General features: G+C 39.1%; 1 protein-coding gene across 1 annotated transcript in view; it reads left to right on the forward strand.

The window, feature by feature from the left end:
• The window catches only part of LOC124605962 (methanethiol oxidase-like), a 129,842-nt gene that overhangs the window by 21,419 nt on the left and 86,439 nt on the right, over positions 1 to 21,984 (forward strand). Inside the window, exon 4 of the mRNA XM_047137925.1 lies at positions 1,750 to 1,893. Coding sequence (XP_046993881.1) covers positions 1,750 to 1,893 — 144 coding nt within the window. The remainder of the gene's footprint in view (positions 1 to 1,749; positions 1,894 to 21,984) is intronic.

Below are 21,984 nucleotides of genomic sequence, written 5' to 3' on the forward strand. Positions count from 1 at the left end.
GTGCTCTTAAAACTTTCAGAAGCCATCATGGTCAAGTAGGTAGACACTAAACTCTAGCCCTGGAGGTGACACATTCAAGTCAGGTATGAATAGAGATTTTTTCCTTGTTCCAGTCCCACCAGGATGGCCACAGGTCCACTCAGCCTGCTATCAATTGAGTACCAGGGATGTTTCCTGAGGATAAAGTGTGGCTGGTGCAATGGGCTCATCATCACCTCTCTCCTAGTGCACCCTACCTGCAGTCAGGCCAGTAGCCTACTTTTGGGTTGTGCACCACAGACATCTTTTTTAAAAAAAACTTTTAAATGTCAGTTGGTTATTATTGTACATTGGCAATAAATTCAAATTAAGAAGACAAGCACCACAAACCAACTTCATCCAGTATTTTTATTCTAATTCTAAGGTTTCTGGTGTGATTAAAGGAACTATTCTCACAAATTTGCGGGTTGTCTCCTTTGTATAGAGTTTAGTATGTTTCCATTGTGTAAGTACTACTTCTATAAATCTTCATACATATGCCACTTGGCTATGTGGCCAAAATATTTATAACATTTGTAGGTTTAGAAAAAGGTTTCAACGATATTAACTGGAATACGCTCTTAGACATTCTGATATTATCGGGTATAAAATATGGGGAGTGAAAGGCAATCTGCAACTTGTACAGAATGCAAACAGCAGTTATAAAAGTTAAAGGACATTAAGGCAGGTGGAAACTGAGAATTGAGTAAACAATACAGGGAGTTGATAAAAGCAAGGAGAAACTTGGTATAAGAATTAAAATTCAAGGTGAGTAAATAAAATGTTTAAAATGAATCTTCAGTTTCACCCAGCATAACTGATGACAAAATGATTCATGAGTGTATGACTGATTCTTGGAGTCCAACAGGCACACCATTTCAGCAACCAGTCGTATTTATATTATCAGGTCCGCTGATGAACTGACCGCCTTATTGGGCATACAATATATATCTTCCTCTCTGCCTCCACTCCACCCCTAAAGCTTGAAGGTGAGTGGAAGAGATGAGAAATAAAGTTGCTGATGTTTAATGAAGGCAGCGCTAGTCACCCAAAACTCCAACACAATTGATGCATACATACTTTCTGCAGCCTCTGCTGCCATCCTGTAGCATTTCCATTCTTCCTACCCTTTCATATAGGTTTCTGTTTGACACTTTAAATTGTCATAGTTCTGAACAAGATGGCCAGTTTGTATTACACTTTACCATCCAGGTCCTTTAGAGTTGTATTAAGACCCTAAAATTATTGTATGTTATTTTTATTGAAACAACATGAAAGAATAATTGATGATCCAAGAGTTAATCTGATATGATTATGGGCTGGTAGTGACTTTATGTACAACATGGTGATGCCACTTTTAAAACTTTTTTTTCCAATAGACTTTGATTGATATTCTTTTTTAAAGAAACCTTTAGTACACAAAATATTTCTGAAAAGTTTCAGCAGTATGGCAGACAGAGCTGAAAAGCAACTTTAAGAAATCCATCTCTTAATTCTTTCTAATTGTCTACACGTCCACTTAAGTAGTTCATATAGTTCATCCTTCTGAGCAATCTACTCATGAAATGTAATGAGATGAATAGCTTTATGAGTAAATTGTTCATTTCTCTTAAACCAACAGCTATTTTGATTGCACACTAAGTACCATTTTATGTACAAATCTCTCTTATTTCCTTTACTATGATCAATAAGACCAGACTGTAAATTTAACTAAGTTTACTTTGGTTTCAGAACTGTGGGCTAGTAAAGAGGATGAAACACCATTTGGTTATGATTTCTGGTATCAGCCATTCCATGATGTATTGGTTTCATCAGAATGGGCAGCACCAAAAGCATTCAAGTATGGATTTAAACCCGAAGATGGAATGAATCCAGGTAAGCTGATTGAGAAAACTAATCTTCATATGTCATTTCATAACTAACATTGTTGATACGTTGTTAAATGAATCTATTTCAATAATGAGTAATATCTGTCATGGCCATATTATTGACATACCTTTATTCATTCACTCTTTATTGATCCACTGAACCATTTTGTGTACAGAGAGTACTACATGATATGGGACAAGTCATTATAGTAGTTAAACATTTAAAAAATACATAACACATAATTAGATACACCTAGACTTACACAATTGTGTGATAGTTATAGATTACAGGATATAGTATTAGTATACTCTTAAGTTGTTCAGTAATACACAAGACATCAGGTTGGGTGTTACTTAGTGCTATTTCGAGTTCACAATATTTGCTCTTGAGGCACTGCACATTTAGAGTCATAATCTTTAGAATAGGGGAGTGAGCACTGATGGCATTTCTCCTTTTGTTTAACACTGTTAACTCGGGCTGCCACAGCTAGTATAAACAATCAATCAGCATAATCCATTTCAAGTAGGAAAAGTAACAGAAACAAGAAACCTGTGGTACAACAGGATTTTTGGTATCTGGCCTCAATGAAAACTCCAAGTTAACAATGTTAAACAAAAGGAGAAATACCATCAGTGCTCACTCTCCTTTTCTAAAGATTATGACTCTAAATGTACAGTGCCTCAAGAACAAATATTGTGAATTCAAAATAGAAGTAAGTAACACCCAACCTGATGTCTTGTGTATTACTGAACGCTGGTGTAAGTACCATGAAATTAGTAGTATTCATATTAATCCATTTAAACTGGCAAATCATTATAGTAGGAAAATTGCAAAAGGTGGTGGAGTCTGTATTTACGTTAGACAAGAGTTAGAATTTATAAAGAGATGTGAAGCAGAGAACTTAAGTATTGAAAAGTTCTTTGAAGCAGGTGCTGTCCAGCTATATGGCCTGATGAAAAAAGTCATAGTCATAACAGTGTATAGGTCACCATGTGGAAACATAGAAGTCTTTTTTGATGAATTAGAATTGTTGCTAAATATTTTTACAAAAAACTATGATTATTCTTTGCAGTGATTTCAATATTAATCTTCTAGTTGAAAGTCAACAAAAAAAGGCAATTTTTGGACATATTAAAGAGTTTCAACATGTCACCACACATAAATAATTCAACTAGAATAACAAACACCTCCAATAGAATCATAGATAACGTTTTCTCAAATATATCAACAACCGACATAGAGGTAACAAACATAGATTTAGGATTGTCTGACCACAGTGCTCTCACCATTGAAATCCCTTTAAGGTGAAAGGAAGATAAAGGTGTAAATAATATTTACAAAAGAAACTTCTCTGTGGACAGCTGTCATTAGTTCATAAGTATCTTAGAAAATGAAAATTGGTTAGCTGTTATGAAACAAACAAGTACAGATGAGACATATAGTGTATTTGCATCGAATTTGAACTTTGAGATGTGTTTTCCAAAGAAACTGACCAGAATCAAGTCTACTGGACACATAAAGTCAAGTTCTTGGATGACTCTTGGCATTAAGAAATCATGTGAAAACATGAAAAAACTCAATTCAGAGTTGAGGGAGTGACTTTATAGAATATGTAAAAAAGTATAGGAAAATATACTGCAGAGTAATTGCAAATGCAAAGTTACTAAGTAATGACATGGAAATAAAACAGTCCAGAAATAAAACTAAAATAGTATGGGAATTTGTGAGAAAAGAAAATGGGGTACCTATCAAAGATAAGGAAATTATTCTGAAAGAGGAGAAGAATAAAATGGTAGATAAATGTGCCATGCCTAATTATATAAATAATTACTTTTTAAATATACCCCAGACATTAAGCTGGAATTTTGGGGAGCAGATTGAGAGAGCAACAGCCAAGGCAGCCAGCAGTATGATGGCAGTCCCAACAAACAAAAAGGAAGTTTTGAAAGTGATTAAAAGTCTGAAGCCCAAGATGTCAGCTGAAATAGATGCGGTGCCAATAATACTAGTAAAGAAAACTACTAATCAAATAGCGAAACCATTAGCACACATAGCAAACTTGTCAATGGCTGAGGGCGTGTTTCCACAGAAACTGAAAATTTATAAAGTTGTTCCCCTGTTGAAAAAGGGTGATAAGCTTAAAATAGAAAACTACAGACCTGTCTCACTTCTCCCAACTTTCTCTAAGGTTTTAGAGATACTAATGAAATATAGAGTCACACATTATCTTAATATCCACAATCTCATAAACAGTAATCAGCATGGATTTCAAGCTGGGAGAAGTACCGAAACAGCTGTACTGGAATACACAAAAGAAACAATCAGTAAATTGGAAGAGGGAAAAAGTGTAGTCAGGATAAGTCAAGATCCGTCAAAAGCCTTTGACACTGTTGACCACAGCATACTTTTGGTAAAGCTTGAAGTTGTAGGTTCAAATGGTTCAAATGGCTCAGAGCACTATGGGACTTAACTTCTAATGTCATCAGTCCCCTAGAACTTAGAACTGCTTAAACCTAACTAACCTAAGGACATCACACACATCCATGCCCGCGGCAGGATTCGAACGTGCGACCGTAGCGGCCGTGCGGTTCCAGACTGTAGCGCCTAGAACTGCTCGGCCACCCCGTCCGGCTGAAGTTATAGGTATCAGAGGACTGGTAAAAAAGTGGTTTGAGTCATATCTGGATAAGAGGATGCAGGTGGTTGAAATTACAGCACCAAATATTAACCAAAAAATTAAATTAAGATCAGATCCAAGGGAGGCCACAGTAGGAGTACCCCAAGGAAGTGTATTAGGCCCCTTGCTGTTCCTTGTTTACATTAATGGTATTCAGGTGTCAGAGAGAAAAGCTAGTATCATGTTATTTGCTGATGATACTAGTTTAATAGTTAGTGATATGAAGCAGTCATTGCACAGTACTGTGGACCATGTCCTACAAGATATACAAAAATAGTTTAGTGCAAACAACCTAACACTGAATGTAAAAAAAAACTTTTTATGTGCAATATGGAAAAATAAGTGAACATTATGATGTAAATCCCACCGTGGAGGGCAAGGAACTTGAAAGAGTACTGTGTGCAAAATTCCTGGGTATGCACATTGATGAGAAGATAAACTGGAAGGACTATGTGGTGAGCTTAGCACTAGAACTAAATTCAGCGTTTTGTACTTACCAGGTGTACCAGTATGAAATGAGCGTTAAGGTACAAATGTGTCGATAGGGAACATTTGTTGTGAACAAGCCTTAATTTTTTTTGTTTGGTTGGTATGACATCTGTCAAAGATATTTAGTATACATCAAGTCATGGAACAAACAACATCAATTGTTTTCATCATGTTAGCAATGTCGAATTTTGTACCAGAAAGTGGTGATTTGGGGAAAGCATTAATTTTTTGTATTCATTTGAAAAAGAGTGCTGCAGAGTCGCATTGAATTCTTGTTGAGGCATATGGTGATCATGCTCTATCAGAAGCAACATGCAAAAGATGGTTTCAATGGTTCAGAAGTAATGATTTTGATGTAAGAAATGAAGAACGTGGAAGACCACCAAAAAAGTTTGGAGACGCCGAATTGCAAGCAGTATTGGATGAAGATGATACTTCGAATCAGAAGCAAATGGCAGCAATGCTAAATGTTGCACAACAAACAATTTATGACCGTTTGAAAGCTATGGGAAAGATCCAAAAGTGTGTAAAATGGGTGCCACATGAATTGAATTAAAGACAGACGGAAAACCGAAAAACCATTTGTCAAATTTTGCTTCAAGGACATGAAAGAAAATCAATTTTACATTGAATTGTTATTGGCGATGAAAAATGGATTTATTTTAAGAATCCTAAAAGGGAAAAGTATGGGTTAATCTGGGACAACCATCACCATCAACTGCAAAACCAGATCGATTCGGCAAGAAGACAATGCTGTGTTTGGTGGTATCAGAAAGGTGTGGTGTATCATGAGCTTCTAAAACCAGGTGAAACTGTGAATACTAATCACTACAGACAACAAATGATCAATTTGAACTATGCATGGATCGAAGAAAGACCAGAATGGGCCAGAAGAAAGTAATTTTTTTACACAACAATGCACCTGCACACAAAGCAAAACTGGTTCAGGATACAATCAAAACAATTGGCTGGGAGCTGCTACCCCACCCACCATATTCACCAGACTTGACCCCTTCCAACTAACATTTGTTTTCATCAATGGGACACGCATTGGCTGAGGAACACTTCAATTCCTACAAAGAAGTCAAAAATTGGGTGTCTGATTGGTTTGCTTCAAAAGATGAACATTTCTATTGGCGTGGTGTCCACAAATTTCCAGAAAGGTGGTAAAAATGTATAGAAACAATGGTCAGTACTTAGAATAAAATGTTTTTACTTTTCAATTCAAAATTAGTTTCATTTTCACAAAAAAAATGCTCATTTCATACCGGTACACCTGGTAGAATAATTTCAAAAGTTTGTAGTGATGACTGTACCAGATTAGTATATTTTGGCTATTTTCAGTCCATTGCATCCTATGGGGATAGTATTCTGGGAAAAACAAATTGTCGTCTAAATGAGATTTTCAAATTACAAAAATGCGCTATTTGGATAATGACCCAGAGCCCACCTCAAACACATTTTAGGCCCCTTTTTAAAGCATTGATAATTTTAACAATTCCATCATTATACATTCTGAAATGTTTGTTGGTGATCAAAAGAAATCAGGACAAAATGAAAACCAATACATACTACCATAATTACAGTACACGACAATGTAGAGATCTCCACTTACAAGCTGTAACAAAGACCTGAAGTCAGAAACATGTATGTAATCAAGGTATCAAACTTTTTAATGCACTACCAAAACATATCAAAGAGCTGGAAAATGAGGATAAATTGAAAACTGTTATAAAGAATCACATGCTTGATAGATGTTATTACAGTATAAGTGAATTTCTATGCTCAACTGTATTAGAATATAAAGAACCACATCCTTGACAAATGTTATTACAGCATAAGTTAATATCTCTGCACAACTGTATAAGAATATATGTTTAAATTAATGTGACAAATGAAATTACTTCAATGACTATGTCTGTCAAGCACATAAGAAGATTAAGAACCACATGCCTAACAAATGTCACTACAGGATAAGTGAATAGCTCTGCTCAACTGTATAAGAATATGTTGTTGTTGTTGTGGTCTTCAGTCCTGAGACTGGTTTGATGCAGCTCTCCATGCTACTCTATCCTGTGCAAGCTTTTTCATCTCCCAGTACCTACTGCAACCTACATCCTTCTGAATCTGCTTAGTGTATTCATCTCTTGGTCTCCCTCTACGATTTTTACCCTCCACGCTGCCCTCCAATACTAAATTGGTGATCCCTTGATGCCTCAGAACATGTCCTACCAACCGATCCCTTCTTCTGGTCAAGTTGTGCCACAAACTTCTCTCCTCCCCAATCCTAGTCAATACCTCCTCATTAGTTATGTGATCTACCCATCTAATCTTCAGCATTCTTCTGTAGCACCACATTTCGAAAGCTTCTATTCTCTTCTTGTCCAAACTATTTATCGTCCATGTTTCACTTCCATACATGGCTACACTCCATACAAATACTTTCAGAAATGACTTCCTGACACTTAAATCAATACTGGATGTTAACAAATTTCTCTTCTTCAGAAACGCTTTCCTTGCCATTGCCAGCCTACATTTTATATCCTCTCTACTTCGACCATCATCAGTTATTTTGCTCCCCAAATAGCAAAACTCCTTTACTACTTTAAGTGCCTCATTTCCTAATCTAATTCCCTCAGCATCACCCGACTTAATTAGACTACATTCCATTATCCTTGTTTTGCTTTTGTTGATGTTCATCTTATATCCTCCTTTCAAGACACTGTCCATTCCATTCAACTGCTCTTCCAAGTCCTTTGCTGTCTCTGACAGAATTACAATGTCATCGGCGAACCTCAAAGTTTTTATTTCTTCTCCATGAATTTTAATACCTACCCCGAATTTTTCTTTTGTTTCCTTTACTGCTTGCTCAATATACAGATTGAACAACATCGGGGAGAGGCTACAACCCTGTCTTACTCCCTTCCCAACCACTGCTTCCCTTTCATGTCCCTCGACTCTTATAACTGCCATCTGGTTTCTGTACAAATTGTAAATAGCCTTTCGCTCCCTGTATTTTACCCCTGCCACCTTTAGAATTTGAAAGAGAGTATTCCAGTCAACATTGTCAAAAGCTTTCTCTAAGTCTACAAATGCTAGAAACGTAGGTTTGCCTTTCCTTAATCTTTCTTCTAAGATAAGTCGTAAGGTCAGTATTGCCTCACGTGTTCCAGTGTTTCTACGGAATCCAAACTGATCTTCCCCGAGGTCGGCTTCTACCAGTTTTTCCATTCGTCTGTAAAGAATTCGTGTTAGTATTTTGCAGCTGTGACTTATTAAGCTGATAGTTCGGTAATTTTCACATCTGTCAACACCTGCTTTCTTTGGGATTGGAATTATTATATTCTTCTTGAAGTCTGAGGGTATTTCGCCTGTTTCATACATCTTGCTCACCAGATGGTAGAGTTTTGTCGGGACTGGCTCTCCCAAGGTCGTCAGTAGTTCCAATGGAATGTTGTCTACTCCGGGGGCCTTGTTTCGACTCAGGTCTTTCAGTGCTCTGTCAAACTCTTCACGCAGTATCGTATCTCCCATTTCATCTTCATCTACATCCTCTTCCATTTCCATAATATTGTCCTCAAGTACATCGCCCTTGTATAGACCCTCTATATACTCCTTCCACCTTTCTGCTTTCCCTTCTTTGCTTAGAACTGGGTTTCCATCTGAGCTCTTGATATTCATACAAGTCGTTCTCTTATCTCCAAAGGTCTCTTTAATTTTCCTGTAGGCGGTATCTATCTTACCCCTAGTGAGATAGGCCTCTACATCCTTACATTTGTCCTCTAGCCATCCCTGCTTAGCCATTTTGCACTTCCTGTCGATCTCATTTTTGAGACGTTTGTATTCCTTTTTGCCTGTTTCACTTACTGCATTTTTATATTTTCTCCTTTCATCAATTAAATTCAATATTTCTTCTGTTACCCAAGGATTTCTACTAGCCCTCGTCTTTTTACCTACTTGATCCTCTGCTGCCTTCACTACTTCATCCCTCAAAGCTACCCATTCTTCTTCTACTGTATTTATTTCCCCCATTCCTGTCAATTGCTCCCTTATGCTCTCCCTGAATCTCTGTACAACCTCTGGTTCTTTTAGTTTATCCAGGTCCCATCTCCTTAAATTCCCACCTTTTTGCAGTTTCTTCAGTTTTAATCTACAGGTCATAACCAATAGATTGTGGTCAGAGTCCACATCTGCCCCTGGAAATGTCTTACAATTTAAAACCTGGTTCCTAAATCTCTGTCTTACCATTATATAATCTATCTGATACCTTTTAGTATCTCCAGGGTTCCTCCATGTATACAACCTTCTTTCATGATTCTTAAACCAAGTGTTAGTTATGATTATGTTGTGCTCTGTGCAAAATTCTACCAGGCGGCTTCCTCTTTCATTTCTGTCCCCCAATCCATATTCACCCACTATGTTTCCCTCTCTCCCTTTTCCTACACTCGAATTCCAATCACCCATGACTATTAAATTTTCGTCTCCCTTCACAATCTGAATAATTTCTTTTATTTCATCATACATTTCTTCAATTTCTTCGTCATCTGCAGAGCTAGTTGGCATATAAACTTGTACTACTGTAGTAGGTGTGGGCTTCGTGTCTATCTTGGCCACAATAACGCGTTCACTATGCTGTTTGTAGTAGCTTACCCGCATTCCTATTTTCCTATTCATTATTAAACCTACTCCTGCATTACCCCTATTTGATTTTGTGTTTATAACCCTGTAGTCACCTGACCAGAAGTCTTGTTCCTCCTGCCACCGAACTTCACTAATTCCCACTATATCTAACTTCAACCTATCCATTTCCCTTTATATATATATATATATATATATAAGAATATATGACATCATTAATGTGACAAATGAAATCACAACATCAAGGACTAGGTCTGTCAAGCACATAAGAAATTACGTTATAAAAACACTTATTAGTTGTATATTGTATTAAACATAAGACAGCTTCATATGAATTCAGCATAGAAAATTTGTTTGTATAGATGCTATATAGTTGTTGAGATGTATCCTGACAAATCCTATATCACAAATGTGATCATTGGGATGATAAAAAATAATTAAGTAAATTTGATCAAAATTAAAGTCAACAAGGCCTAATTAAAATTAAAATTTGTGGATAAATTTAAAATGAAATCAAGAACAGATGAGCATTACAATACTTATACAATAGTTAAGATTTACTAGATAAACATAATAACTACATACAAGTAGGTCAGTTTTTAACAGTCAGTTAGGCCTTACTGAAATTTACGTTTTGAGGATAAATTATAGTGCAGACAGATAAGTGTACCAATATATACATAGAAAAATCATGTTGGAAATATTTATGTAAGTTATAAGAGGATATTTCAATAATATCGACTTAAGGCTTCTTTTAAAATGTACTGGAGTGTTGATGTTTGTTATGTTTAGTGGTAGATGATAATAAAGTTTAATCCTCAAGCATTTTACACTGTCACCTTATAATATGGCGGAATGGGGAAACAGTGTCAACAAGTATTTCTCTCTAGTGTCGTGCTGGTGATAGTCCTGATTCTGCTTGAGGCTGCCAACATTTAGCTTGGTAAAACTTAGTATCTGCAATATGTACTGGCATAGAAGTGGAAGAATACCTGGTTTTTGGAATAGTTGTTTACACGATCTCTCTGTTTTTTAAGTATCATTATCCTGACAGTCCCCCCCATGAACCATGGTGGGGAGGCTTGCGTGCCTCAACGATACAGATAGCCGTACCGTAGGTGCAACCACAACGGAGGGGTATCTGTTGAGAGGCCAGACAAACGTGTGGTTCCTGAAGAGGGGCAGCAGCCTTTTCAGTAGTTGCAGGGGCAACAGTCTGGATGATTGACTGATCTGGCCTTGTAACACTAACCAAAACGGCCTTGCTGTTGTGGCATTGCGAATGGCTGAAAGCAAGGGGAAACTACAGCCGTAATTTTTCCCGAGGGCATGCAGCTTTACTGTATAGTTAAATGATGATGGCGTCCTCTTAGCTAAAATATTCCAGAGGTAAAATAGTCCCCCATTCGGATCTCCAGGCGGGGACACTCAAGAGGACGTCGTTATCAGGAGAAAGAAAATTGGCGTTCTACGGATCGGAGGGTGGAATGTCAGATCCCTTAATCAGGCAGGTAGGTTAGAAAATTTAAGAAGGGAAATGGATAGGTTAAAGTTAGATATAGTGGGAATTAGTGAAGTTCGGTGGCAGGAGGAACAAGACTTCTGGTCAGGTGAATACAGGGTTATAAATACAAAACCAAACAGGGGTAATGCAGGAGTAGGTTTAATAATGAATAGGAAAATAGGAATGCGGGTAAGCTACTACAAACAGAATAGTGAACGCATTATTGTGGCCAAGATAGATACGAAGCCCACACCTACTACAGTAGTACAAGTTTATATGCCAACTAGCTATGCAGATGACGAAGAAATTGAAGAAATGTATGATGAAATAAAAGAAATTATTCAGATTGTGAAGGGAGACGAAAATTTAATAGTCATGGGTGACTGGAATTCGAGTGTAGGAAAAGGGAGAGAAGGAAACATAGTAGGTGAATATGGATTGGTGCTAAGAAATGAAAGATTAAGCCGTCTGGTAGAATTTTGCACAGAGCATAACTTAATCATAGCTAACACTTGGTTCAAGAATCATAAAAGGAGGGTGTGCACATGGAAGAATCCTGGAGATACTAAAAGGTATCAGATAGATTATATAATGGTAAGGCAGAGATTTAGGAACCAGGTTTTCATCTACATCTACATCTACATTGATACTCCGCAAGTCACCCAACGGTGTGTGGCGGAGGGCACTTTACGTGCCACTGTCATTACCTCCCTTTCCTGTTCCAGTCGCGTATGGTTCGCGGGAAGAACGACTGTCTGAAAGCCTCCGTGCGCGCTCTGATCTCTCTAATTTTACATTCGTGATCTCCTCGGGAGGTATAAGTAGGGGGAAGCAATATATTCGATACCTCATCCAGAAACGCACCCTCTCGAAACCTGGCGAGCAAGCTACACCGCGATGCAGAGCGCCTCTCTTGCAGAGTCTGCCACTTGAGTTTGCTAAACATCTCCGTAACGCTATCACGGTTACCAAATAACCCGGTGACAAAACGCGCCGCTCTTCTTTGGATCTTCTCTATCTCCTCCGTCAACCCGACCTGGTACGGATCCCACACTGATGAGCAATACTCAAGTATAGGTCGAACGAGTGTTTTGTAAGCCACCTCCTTTGTTGATGGACTACATTTTCTAAGCACTCTCCCAATGAATCTCAACCTGGTACCCGCCTTACCAACAATTAATTTTATATGATCATTCCACTTCAAATCGTTCCGTACGCACACTCCCAGATATTTTACAGAAGTAACTGCTACCAGTGTTTGTCTCGCTATCATATAATCATACAATAAAGGATCCTTCTTTCTATGTATTCGCAATACATTACATTTGTCTATGTTAAGGGTCAGTTGCCACTCCCTGCACCAAGTGCCTATCCGCTGCAGATCTTCCTGTATTTCGCTACAATTTTCTAATGCAGCAACTTCTCTGTATACTACAGCATCATCCGCGAAAAGCCGCATGGAACTTCCGACACTATCTACTAGGTTATTTATATATATTGTGAAAAACAATGGTCCCATAACACTCCCCTGTGGCACGCCAGAGGTTACTTTAACGTCTGTAGACGTCTCTCCATTGATAACAACATGCTGTGTTCTGTTTGCTAAAAACTCTTCAATCCAGCCACACAGCTGGTCTGATATTCCGTAGGCTCTTACTTTGTTTATCAGGCGACAGTGCGGAACTGTATCGAACGCCTTCCGGAAGTCAAGAAAAATAGCATCTACCTGGGAGCCTGTATCTAATATTTTCTGGGTCTCATGAACAAATAAGGCGAGTTGAGTCTCACACAATCGCTGTTTCCGGAATCCATGTTGATTCCTACATAGTAGATTCTGGGTTTCCAGAAATGACATGATACGCGAGCAAAAAACATGTTCTAAAATTCTACAAGAGATCGACGTAAGAGATATAGGTCTATAGTTTTGCGCATCTGCTCGACGACCCTTCTTGAAGACTGGGACTATCTGTGCTCTTTTCCAATCATTTGGAACCCTCCGTTCCTCTAGAGACTTGCGGTACACGGCTGTTAGAAGGGGGGCAAGTTCTTTCGCGTACTCAGTGTAGAATCGAATTGGTATCCCGTCAGGTCCAGTGGACTTTCCTCTATTGAGTGATTCCAGTTGCTTTTCTATTCCTTGGACACTTATTTCGATGTCAGCCATTTTTTCGTTTGTGCGAGGATTTAGAGAAGGAACTGCAGTGCGGTCTTCCTCTGTGAAACAGCTTTGGAAAAAGGTGTTTAGTATTTCAGCTTTACGCGTGTCATCCTCTGTTTCAATGCCATCATCATCCCGTAGTGTCTGGATATGCTGTTTCGAGCCACTTACTGATTTAACGTAAGACCAGAACTTCCTAGGATTTTCTGTCAAGTCGGTACATAGAATTTTACTTTCGAATTCAATGAACGCTTCACGCATAGCCCTCCTTACGCTAACTTTGACATCGTTTAGCTTCTGTTTGTCTGAGAGGTTTTGGCTGCGTTTAAACTTGGAGTGGAGCTCTCTTTGCTTTCGCAGTAGTTTCCTAACTTTGTTGTTGTACCACGGTGGATTTTTCCCATCCCTCACAGTTTTACTCGGCACGTACCTGTCTAAAACGCATTTTACGATTGCCTTGAACTTTTTCCATAAACACTCAACATTGTCAGTGTCGGAACAGAAATTTTCGTTTTGATCTGTTAGGTAGTCTGAAATCTGCCTTCTATTACTCTTGCTAAACAGATAAACCTTCCTCCCTTTTTTTATATTCCTATTAACTTCCATATTCAGGGATGCTGCAACGGCCTTATGATCACTGATTCCCTGTTCTGTACATACAGAGTCGAAAAGTTCGGGTCTGTTTGTTATCAGTAGGTCCAAGATGTTATCTCCATGAGTCGGTTCTCTGTTTAATTGCTCGAGGTAATTTTCGGATAGTGCACTCAGTATAATGTCACTCGATGCTCTGTCCCTACCACCCGTCCTAAACATCTGAGTGTCCCAGTCTATATCTGGTAAATTGAAATCTCCACCTAAGACTATAACATGCTGAGAAAATTTATGTGAAATGTATTCCAAATTTTCTCTCAGTTGTTCTGCCACTAATGCTGCTGAGTCGGGAGGTCGGTAAAAGGAGCCAATTATTAACCTAGTTCGGTTGGTTAGTGTAACCTCCACCCATAATAATTCACAGGAACTATCCACTTCTACTTCACTACAGGATAAACTACTACTAACAGCGACGAACACTCCACCACCGGTTGCATGCAATCTATCCTTTCTAAACACCGTCTGTACCTTTGTAAAAATTTCGGCAGAATTTATCTCTGGCTTAAGCCAGCTTTCTGTACCTATAACGATTTCAGCGTCGGTGCTTTCTATCAGCGCTTGAAGTTCCGGTACTTTGCCAACGCAGCTTCGACAGTTGACAATCACAATACCGATTGCTGCTTGGTCCCCGCATGTCCTGACTTTGCCCCGCACCCGTTGAGGCTGTTGCCCTTTCTGTACTTGCCCAAGGCCATCTAACCTAAAAAACCGCCCAGCCCACGCCACACAACCCCTGCTACCCGTGTAGCCGCTTGTTGCGTGTAGTGGACTCCTGACCTATCCAGCGGAACCCGAAACCCCACCACCCTATGGCGCAAGTCGAGGAATCTGCAGCCCACACGGTCGCAGAACCGTCTCAGCCTCTGATTCAGACCCTCCACTCGGCTCTGTACCAAAGGTCCGCAGTCAGTCCTGTCGACGATGCTGCAGATGGTGAGCTCTGCTTTCATCCCGCTAGCAAGACTGGCAGTCTTCACCAAATCAGATAGCCGCCGGAAGCCAGAGAGGATTTCCTCCGATCCATAGCGACACACATCATTGGTGCCGACATGAGCGATCACCTGCAGATGGGTGCACCCTGTACCCTTCATGGCATCCGGAAGGACGCTTTCCACATCTGGAATGACTCCCCCCGGTATGCACACGGAGTGCACATTGGTTTTCTTCCCCTCTCTTGCTGCCATTTCCCTAAGGGGCCCCATTACGCGCCTGACGTTGGAGCTCCCAACTACCAGTAAGCCCACCCTCTGCGACTGCCCGGATCTTGCAGACTGAGGGGCAACCTCTTGAACAGGACAAGCAGCCATGTCAGGCCGAAGATCAGTATCAGCCTGAGACAGAGCCTGAAACCGGTTCGTCAGACAAACTGGAGAGGCTTTCCGTTCAGCCCTCCGGAATGTCTTTCGCCCCCTGCCACACCTTGAAACGACCTCCCACTCTACCACAGGTGAGGGATAAGCCTCAATGCGGGCAGTATCCCGGGCAACCACAGTCGTAGTCCGATCAGGGGATGCATGGGACGAGCTGGCCGTCCCCGACAAACCCCCATCCGGACCCCCAGAGTGATGCCCATTGGCAACAGCCTCAAGCTGTGTGACCGAAGCCAACACTGCCTGAAGCTGGGAGCGAAGGGATGCCAACTCAGCCTGCATCCGAACACAGCAGTTGCAGTCCCTATCCATGCTAAAAACTGTTTTGCAAAGAACGTCTGAACTAATCTACAGAGAGCGCAAACAAATCAACAAAATTTAAACGGTTATTAAAATACAAGATTGCCTAGTAAATTCAGTAATGCTGCTACTTGCGCACTGCTGACACTGCTCGGCGGCGGAAGGAGACTACGCGAATTTACACTATTCAGGTACTAAAACGCGATGCTACAACTCTCAAATACTATAATACGCCCGAAATTTATGAATTAAACAATGCAAGTACCAAAAACACGCAAAGAAATTAAGAATTAAACTATGTAACAAATGAGTGAGCTAGGAGTATACGACTTGCTGCTGCAGCTGCTTATCCAACGGCGGCAGGGAGCACACTGACTGCGACCAACCGACACTGGCCGTTCAAAACAAAACAGTAGACAAACGACTACGCGAATTTACACTATTCAGATACTAAAACGCGATGCTACAACTCTCAAATACTATAATACGCCCGAAATTTATGAATTAAACAATGCAAGAACCAAAAACACGCAAAGAAATTAAGAATTAAACTATGTAACAAATGAGTGAGCTAGGAGTATACTACTTGCTGCTGCAGCTGCTTATCCAACGGCGGCAGGGAGCACACTGACTGCGACCAACCGACACTGGCCGTTCAAAACAAAACAGTAGACAAACGACTACGCGAATTTACACTATTCAGGTACTAAAACACGATGCTACACTCTCAAATACTATAATACGCCCGAAATTTATGAATTAAACAATGCAAGAACCAAAAACACGCAAAGAAATTAAGAATTAAACTATGTAACAAATGAGTGAGCTAGGAGTATACGACTTGCTGCTGCAGCTGCTTATCCAACGGCGGCAGGGAGCACACTGACTGCGACCAACCGACACTGGCCGTTCAAAACAAAACAGTAGACAAACGACTACGCGAATTTACACTATTAAGTTGTAGGACATTTCCAGGGGCAGATGTGGACTCTGACCACAATCTATTGGTTATGAACTGTAGATTAAAACTGAAGAAATTGCAAAAAGGTGGGAATTTAAGGAGATGGGACCTGAATAAACTGATTAAACCAGAGGCTGTACAGAGTTTCAGGGACAGCATAAGGGAACAATTGACAGGAATGGGGAAAGAAATACAGTAGAAGACGAATGGGTAGCTCTGAGGGATGAAGTAGTGAAGGTAGCAGAGGATCAAGTAGGTAAAAAGACGAGGGCTAGTAGAAATCCTTGGGTAACAGAAGAAATATTGAATTTAATTGATGAAAGGAGAAAATATAAAAATGCAGTAAATGAAGCAGGCAAAAAGGAATACAAACGTCTCAAAAATGAGATCGACAGGAAGTGCAAAATGGCTAAGCAGGCATGGCTAGAGGACAAATGTAAGGATGTAGAGGCTTATCTCGCTAGAGGTAAGATAGATACAGCCTACAGGAAAATTAAAGAGACCTTTGGAGAAAAGAGAACCACTTGTATGAATATCAAGAGCTCAGATGGAAACCCAGTTCTAAGCAAAGAGGGGAAAGCAGAAAGGTAGAAGGAGTATATAGAGGATCTATACAAGGGCGATGTACTTGAGGACAATATTATGGAAATGGAAGAGGATGTAGATGAAGATGAAATGGGAGATACGACACTGCGTGAAGAGTTTGACAGAGCACTGAAAGACCTGAGTCAAAACAAGGTCCCGGGAATAGACAACATTCCATTAGAACTACTGGCGACCTTGGGAGAGCCAGTCCTGACAGAACTCTACCATCTGGTGAGCAAGATGTACAAGACAGGCGAAATACCCTCAGACTTCAAGAAGAATATAATAATTCCAATCCCAAAGAAAGCAGGTGATGACAGATGTGAAAATTACCATACTATCAGTTTAATAAGTCACAGCTGCAAAATACTAAAGCGAATTATTTGCAGACGAATGGAAAAACTGGTAGAAGCCGACCTCGGGGAAGATCAGTTTGGATTCCGTAGAAATGTTGGAACACGTGAGGCAATACTGACCTTACGACTTATCCTAGAAGGGTTGTAGCCTATCCCCGATGTTATTCAATCTGTATATTGAGCAAGCAGTAAAGGAAACAAAAGAAAAATTCGGAGTGGGTATTAAAATCCAGGGAGAAGAAATAAAAACTTTGAGGTTCGCCGATGACATTGTAATTCTGTCAGAGACAGCAAAGGACTTGGAAGAGCAGTTGAACGGAATGGACAGTGTCTTGAAAGGAGGATATAAGATGAACATCAACAAAAACAAAACAAGGATAATGGAATGTAGTCGAATTAACTCGGGTGATGCTGAGGGAATTAGATTAGGAAATGAGACACTTAAAGTAGTAAAGGAGTTTTGCTATTTGGGGAGCAAAATAACTGATGATGGTCGAAATAGAGAGGATATAAAATGTAGACTGGCAATGGCAAGGAAAGCATTTCTGAAGAAGAGAAATTTGTTAACATCGAGTATAGATTTAAGTGTCAGGAAGTCGTTTCTGAAAGTTTTTGTATGGAGTGTAGCCATGTATGGAAGTGAAACATGGACAATAAATAGTTTGGACAAGAAGAGAATAGAAGCTTTCAAAATGTGGTGCTACAGAAGAATGTTGAAGATTAGGTGGGTAGATCGTGTAACTAATGAGGAGGTATTGAATAGGATTGGGGAGAAGAGAAGTTCGTGGCACAACTTGACTAGAAGAAGGGATCGATTGGTAGGACATGTCCTGAGGCATCAAGGGATCACAAATTTAGCATTGGAGGCAGCGTGGAGGGTAAAAATCGTAGAGGGAGACCAAGAGATGAATACACTAAGCAGATTCAGAAGGATGTAGGTTGTAGTAGGTACTGGGAGATGAAGGAGCTTGCACAGGATAGATTAGCATGGAGAGCTGCATCAAACCAGCCTCAGGACTGAAGACCACAACAACAACATCCTGACAGTTTTCTTTTGGAGCTTAAATATTTTGTTGGACTTAGAACCGTGGCCTCAGAATATGAGGACAAACGTTAGGACTGAGTGAAAAAAAGCATGGTACACTGACGTTAGCATATTTATACTTGTCACTTCCCTGACTGACAGAACCATAAAACATACTTTACTTAGCTTGGTAGCTAAGCTGTCAGTGTACCTTTTCCAGCTTAGACTGTCAGAGGTAGGTATTTCAAAGAATTTACTTACATTTTCCAGTTCAATACTATTTCCACCTATTTGTATAATTGGGACAGTGGGATTTCTGTTATGGACTGTATGAATTGTTAGGTCTACAGTCTTTTTTGTATTAAGAAGTAGCCTATTAGCTGCAACCCATGAATCTAGTAGAGTTGTACATTTGTTGACTGCAGCTTCAGTGTGATCATCTGAGTCAGATTCCAGAATATTGGTGTCATAGTTGAAAAGGAAGGTATTGCAGGTCTGTAGGTGAAGAGGAAGATAATTAATGAACAGGAGAAATAGGATTGGGCCTAAAACCGATCATTGAGGGACACTATGTTTTATGGGTTGTATATTGGAACATGAAACTGTGGATTTTCCTGAAAGGGTGACCTCACATAACTGCACATACTATTTTCTGTTTAGTAGGTAGCTTGCAAACCAATCGTAGGCAGTGCCCCCTATACCGTAGTTGTATAGTTTTTGTAATAGTATTCTGTGGATCAAGGAACAACCCCACAGCTGGCTGTTCCTTATCTATGAGAGTGAGAGTTCTGTCAAGAAATTTATTAACAGCAGTTTTCCCCTCCTGGAATCCGTACTGAGCTGGAGAAAGATACTATACTTATTCAGAAATGATTTTAGTCTGTCAGCCACTACATACTCAAATATTTTACTAAACACAGAGGAGTGCTATAGGCCAATAATTATTGGGATCTTGTTTAGAGTCTTTTTTGTGTATTGGTATAATTTTTGCTATGGTAAGTAATTTAGGGAATATACTTTCCAAAAATGAAGAGTTAATGACATGTGATAGAGGCTTACTTATTATACTTGAACATCTGTGAACAAGGAAACAAGGGATTTCATCTTGTCCAGCTTAAGGAATTTTTTTTTTTTTTTTTTTTTTTTTTTTTTTTTTTTTTTTGGCCGATTGCATTTTCAATTTGCTTGAAAGAGAGGCTGGCATAGGGTTATTCTTTAAGTGACCAGTAAGGTTTTCAACAGAACTTGTGAAGAAGGAGTTAAATTCATGAACCATTTCTTTTTTGTTAGTAGTCAGTCTTCCATTTATTTCTAGGTTACTGCTATTTGTAACATTTTTAGCCCTACCTGTATGAATGTTAAATATCTACCACATACATTTACTTTTGTTACTTGAGTTTTTGAGATGTATACCATAATGAAGTTTTCTGGCTTCCTTGACAACATTTCTGAATATCCTTTTATAAGCAGTGAAGTATTTCTTAAACTGGACACTCCTGCCAAAGTTTGTTTTGCTCAAGGAGAAAAGCTCCCTTTTTCTTTTGAAGGAAGTTATAATGTCTGAAGTGATCCTCTTTCTGAAATATCCAGGAACAACTTTTTTTTTAATTTTAAAGGCAAATGGTAATTGAAGTAACAAGAGAAATATTTTTAGGAAGGCTGCATACTTATCATCTACTGTTTGTGATTGGAAGTCTGTCTGCCAGTTTTCTTTATTCATGTTGGATAGAAAATTTAAAATATTGTTTTCTGAAAAGTTTCTTACTGCTTTTTTGACTAAGGCTTCCCTATGTGGTAACTTTGTATTTATAATTATAGCACTGTGGTCTGAAAACCCTATGTGTACAGAGTTTGCAACACATTCTACATTAGTGGCTAGTTGGTCAATACAGCTACTACTATGGGATGTGATTCTAGTTGCAGATTTTACTTTCAAATGAAGGTTGAAAGAATTTATTGATTTATGAAGGCTGTCTGGGTGCTGCCATCATTCAAGAAGTCCATAATTAAAATTGCCACAGATTAAGATATTTGGAATGCTTCTCTTTGTTAGAGTTTCAAGAAGGGATGTAAAGTTTTTAAAGTATGAGCCTATCTTACCAGAAGGTGATCTGTAAACAGTTATTAAGAGTAAATTGAGGTCAGTAAGTTGAATCCCAGATAATTCTATATCCTTTTCAGCACTGTAAGAACAGCATATTTGGAGTGAATGGGCTGCAATGCATTCCCTTGCAAATATGCAACTCCCTCCACCTTTGTAAATTTTTCTTGAAAAATTGTCTATTAGTGTGAATTGTGGGAGCACTATACTTTTGATTTCTTGTGCTTCCATTAAGTCCTCAGTTGTATATGGAATATTTGCATCTGAAATTTCACTTACAGAGTTTATTAACACTTCTAGGTCACATATTTCATGTCTAAGACCTTGTACATTATGAAATTAGAAATTTTTAGAGTCTTTGCAATTAGGTACTCTTTAATTACATCTAGGTAATTACTTTTTTACCAACAATTGGGGCTACTTTGGCAGCTACATTTAAATGGATGGATTTATCATCTACAGGACTATTGCAAGAAAGATTACCTATGTCCTTCTACTTGAGGGGGTAATAAAAATCCCCCTTTGACATTAGGTCATCCCAGTCTTAGAAGCATTTTTCTGTTTTCTGAACTTTGAGGTGGAGCTGCTGCATCATAAATATCTCATAATGAGTTATGCAGCTGCATCTGCACAAACACCTGGTGCTGAAGCAAGAACATTTATAACTTCTTGCGCTGGGAGACCAACTGGAGATGAGTGACTAGCAACAACATTTGCATTATCACCTGACACACCTGCCCCTGACACTGGATCTTCCATATCTTCATGAGCTGGAAGAGCAACTGTTGATGAGTAATTAGTAGTGGCACTTGCCCTATCACCAGACACATGTGTTGCTGAAGCTACTGTCATATCCTCTTCTGGTGGAAGAACATCTGATAAAGAATAAGGAATATCTGCACTTTCAAGAGTGTTGGTAAAGGTGCAGCATATACCTATTTTGTATCCACAGACATAAAAGTATCTAACAGATAATATATAAGATTACTCAAAAATGAGCATCCTGACACTTCTGGAAGTGAATGACATGTCACAACTGCTTTTTTTGTTAAATGGCATGTGCAAAGAAACTTTTGAGGATATTTGATACTGAAACACATTACATGCATCCCAGGAACTAACACAAAAAGACAGGAGACAGAAACAAGTGGTAAGACAACAGAACACTTATGATATAAACATTAAAATATTTATCTCATAGGTGTTCTCTTATCACTCAGTGAATGACATAAGCTTCTGAGATTCCTGGAGATTTGGAACTCAAAGCATTGCCACTCTTGCAT

Source organism: Schistocerca americana, chromosome 3, assembly GCF_021461395.2.
Source record: "Schistocerca americana isolate TAMUIC-IGC-003095 chromosome 3, iqSchAmer2.1, whole genome shotgun sequence".
NCBI lineage: Eukaryota > Metazoa > Arthropoda > Insecta > Orthoptera > Acrididae > Schistocerca > Schistocerca americana.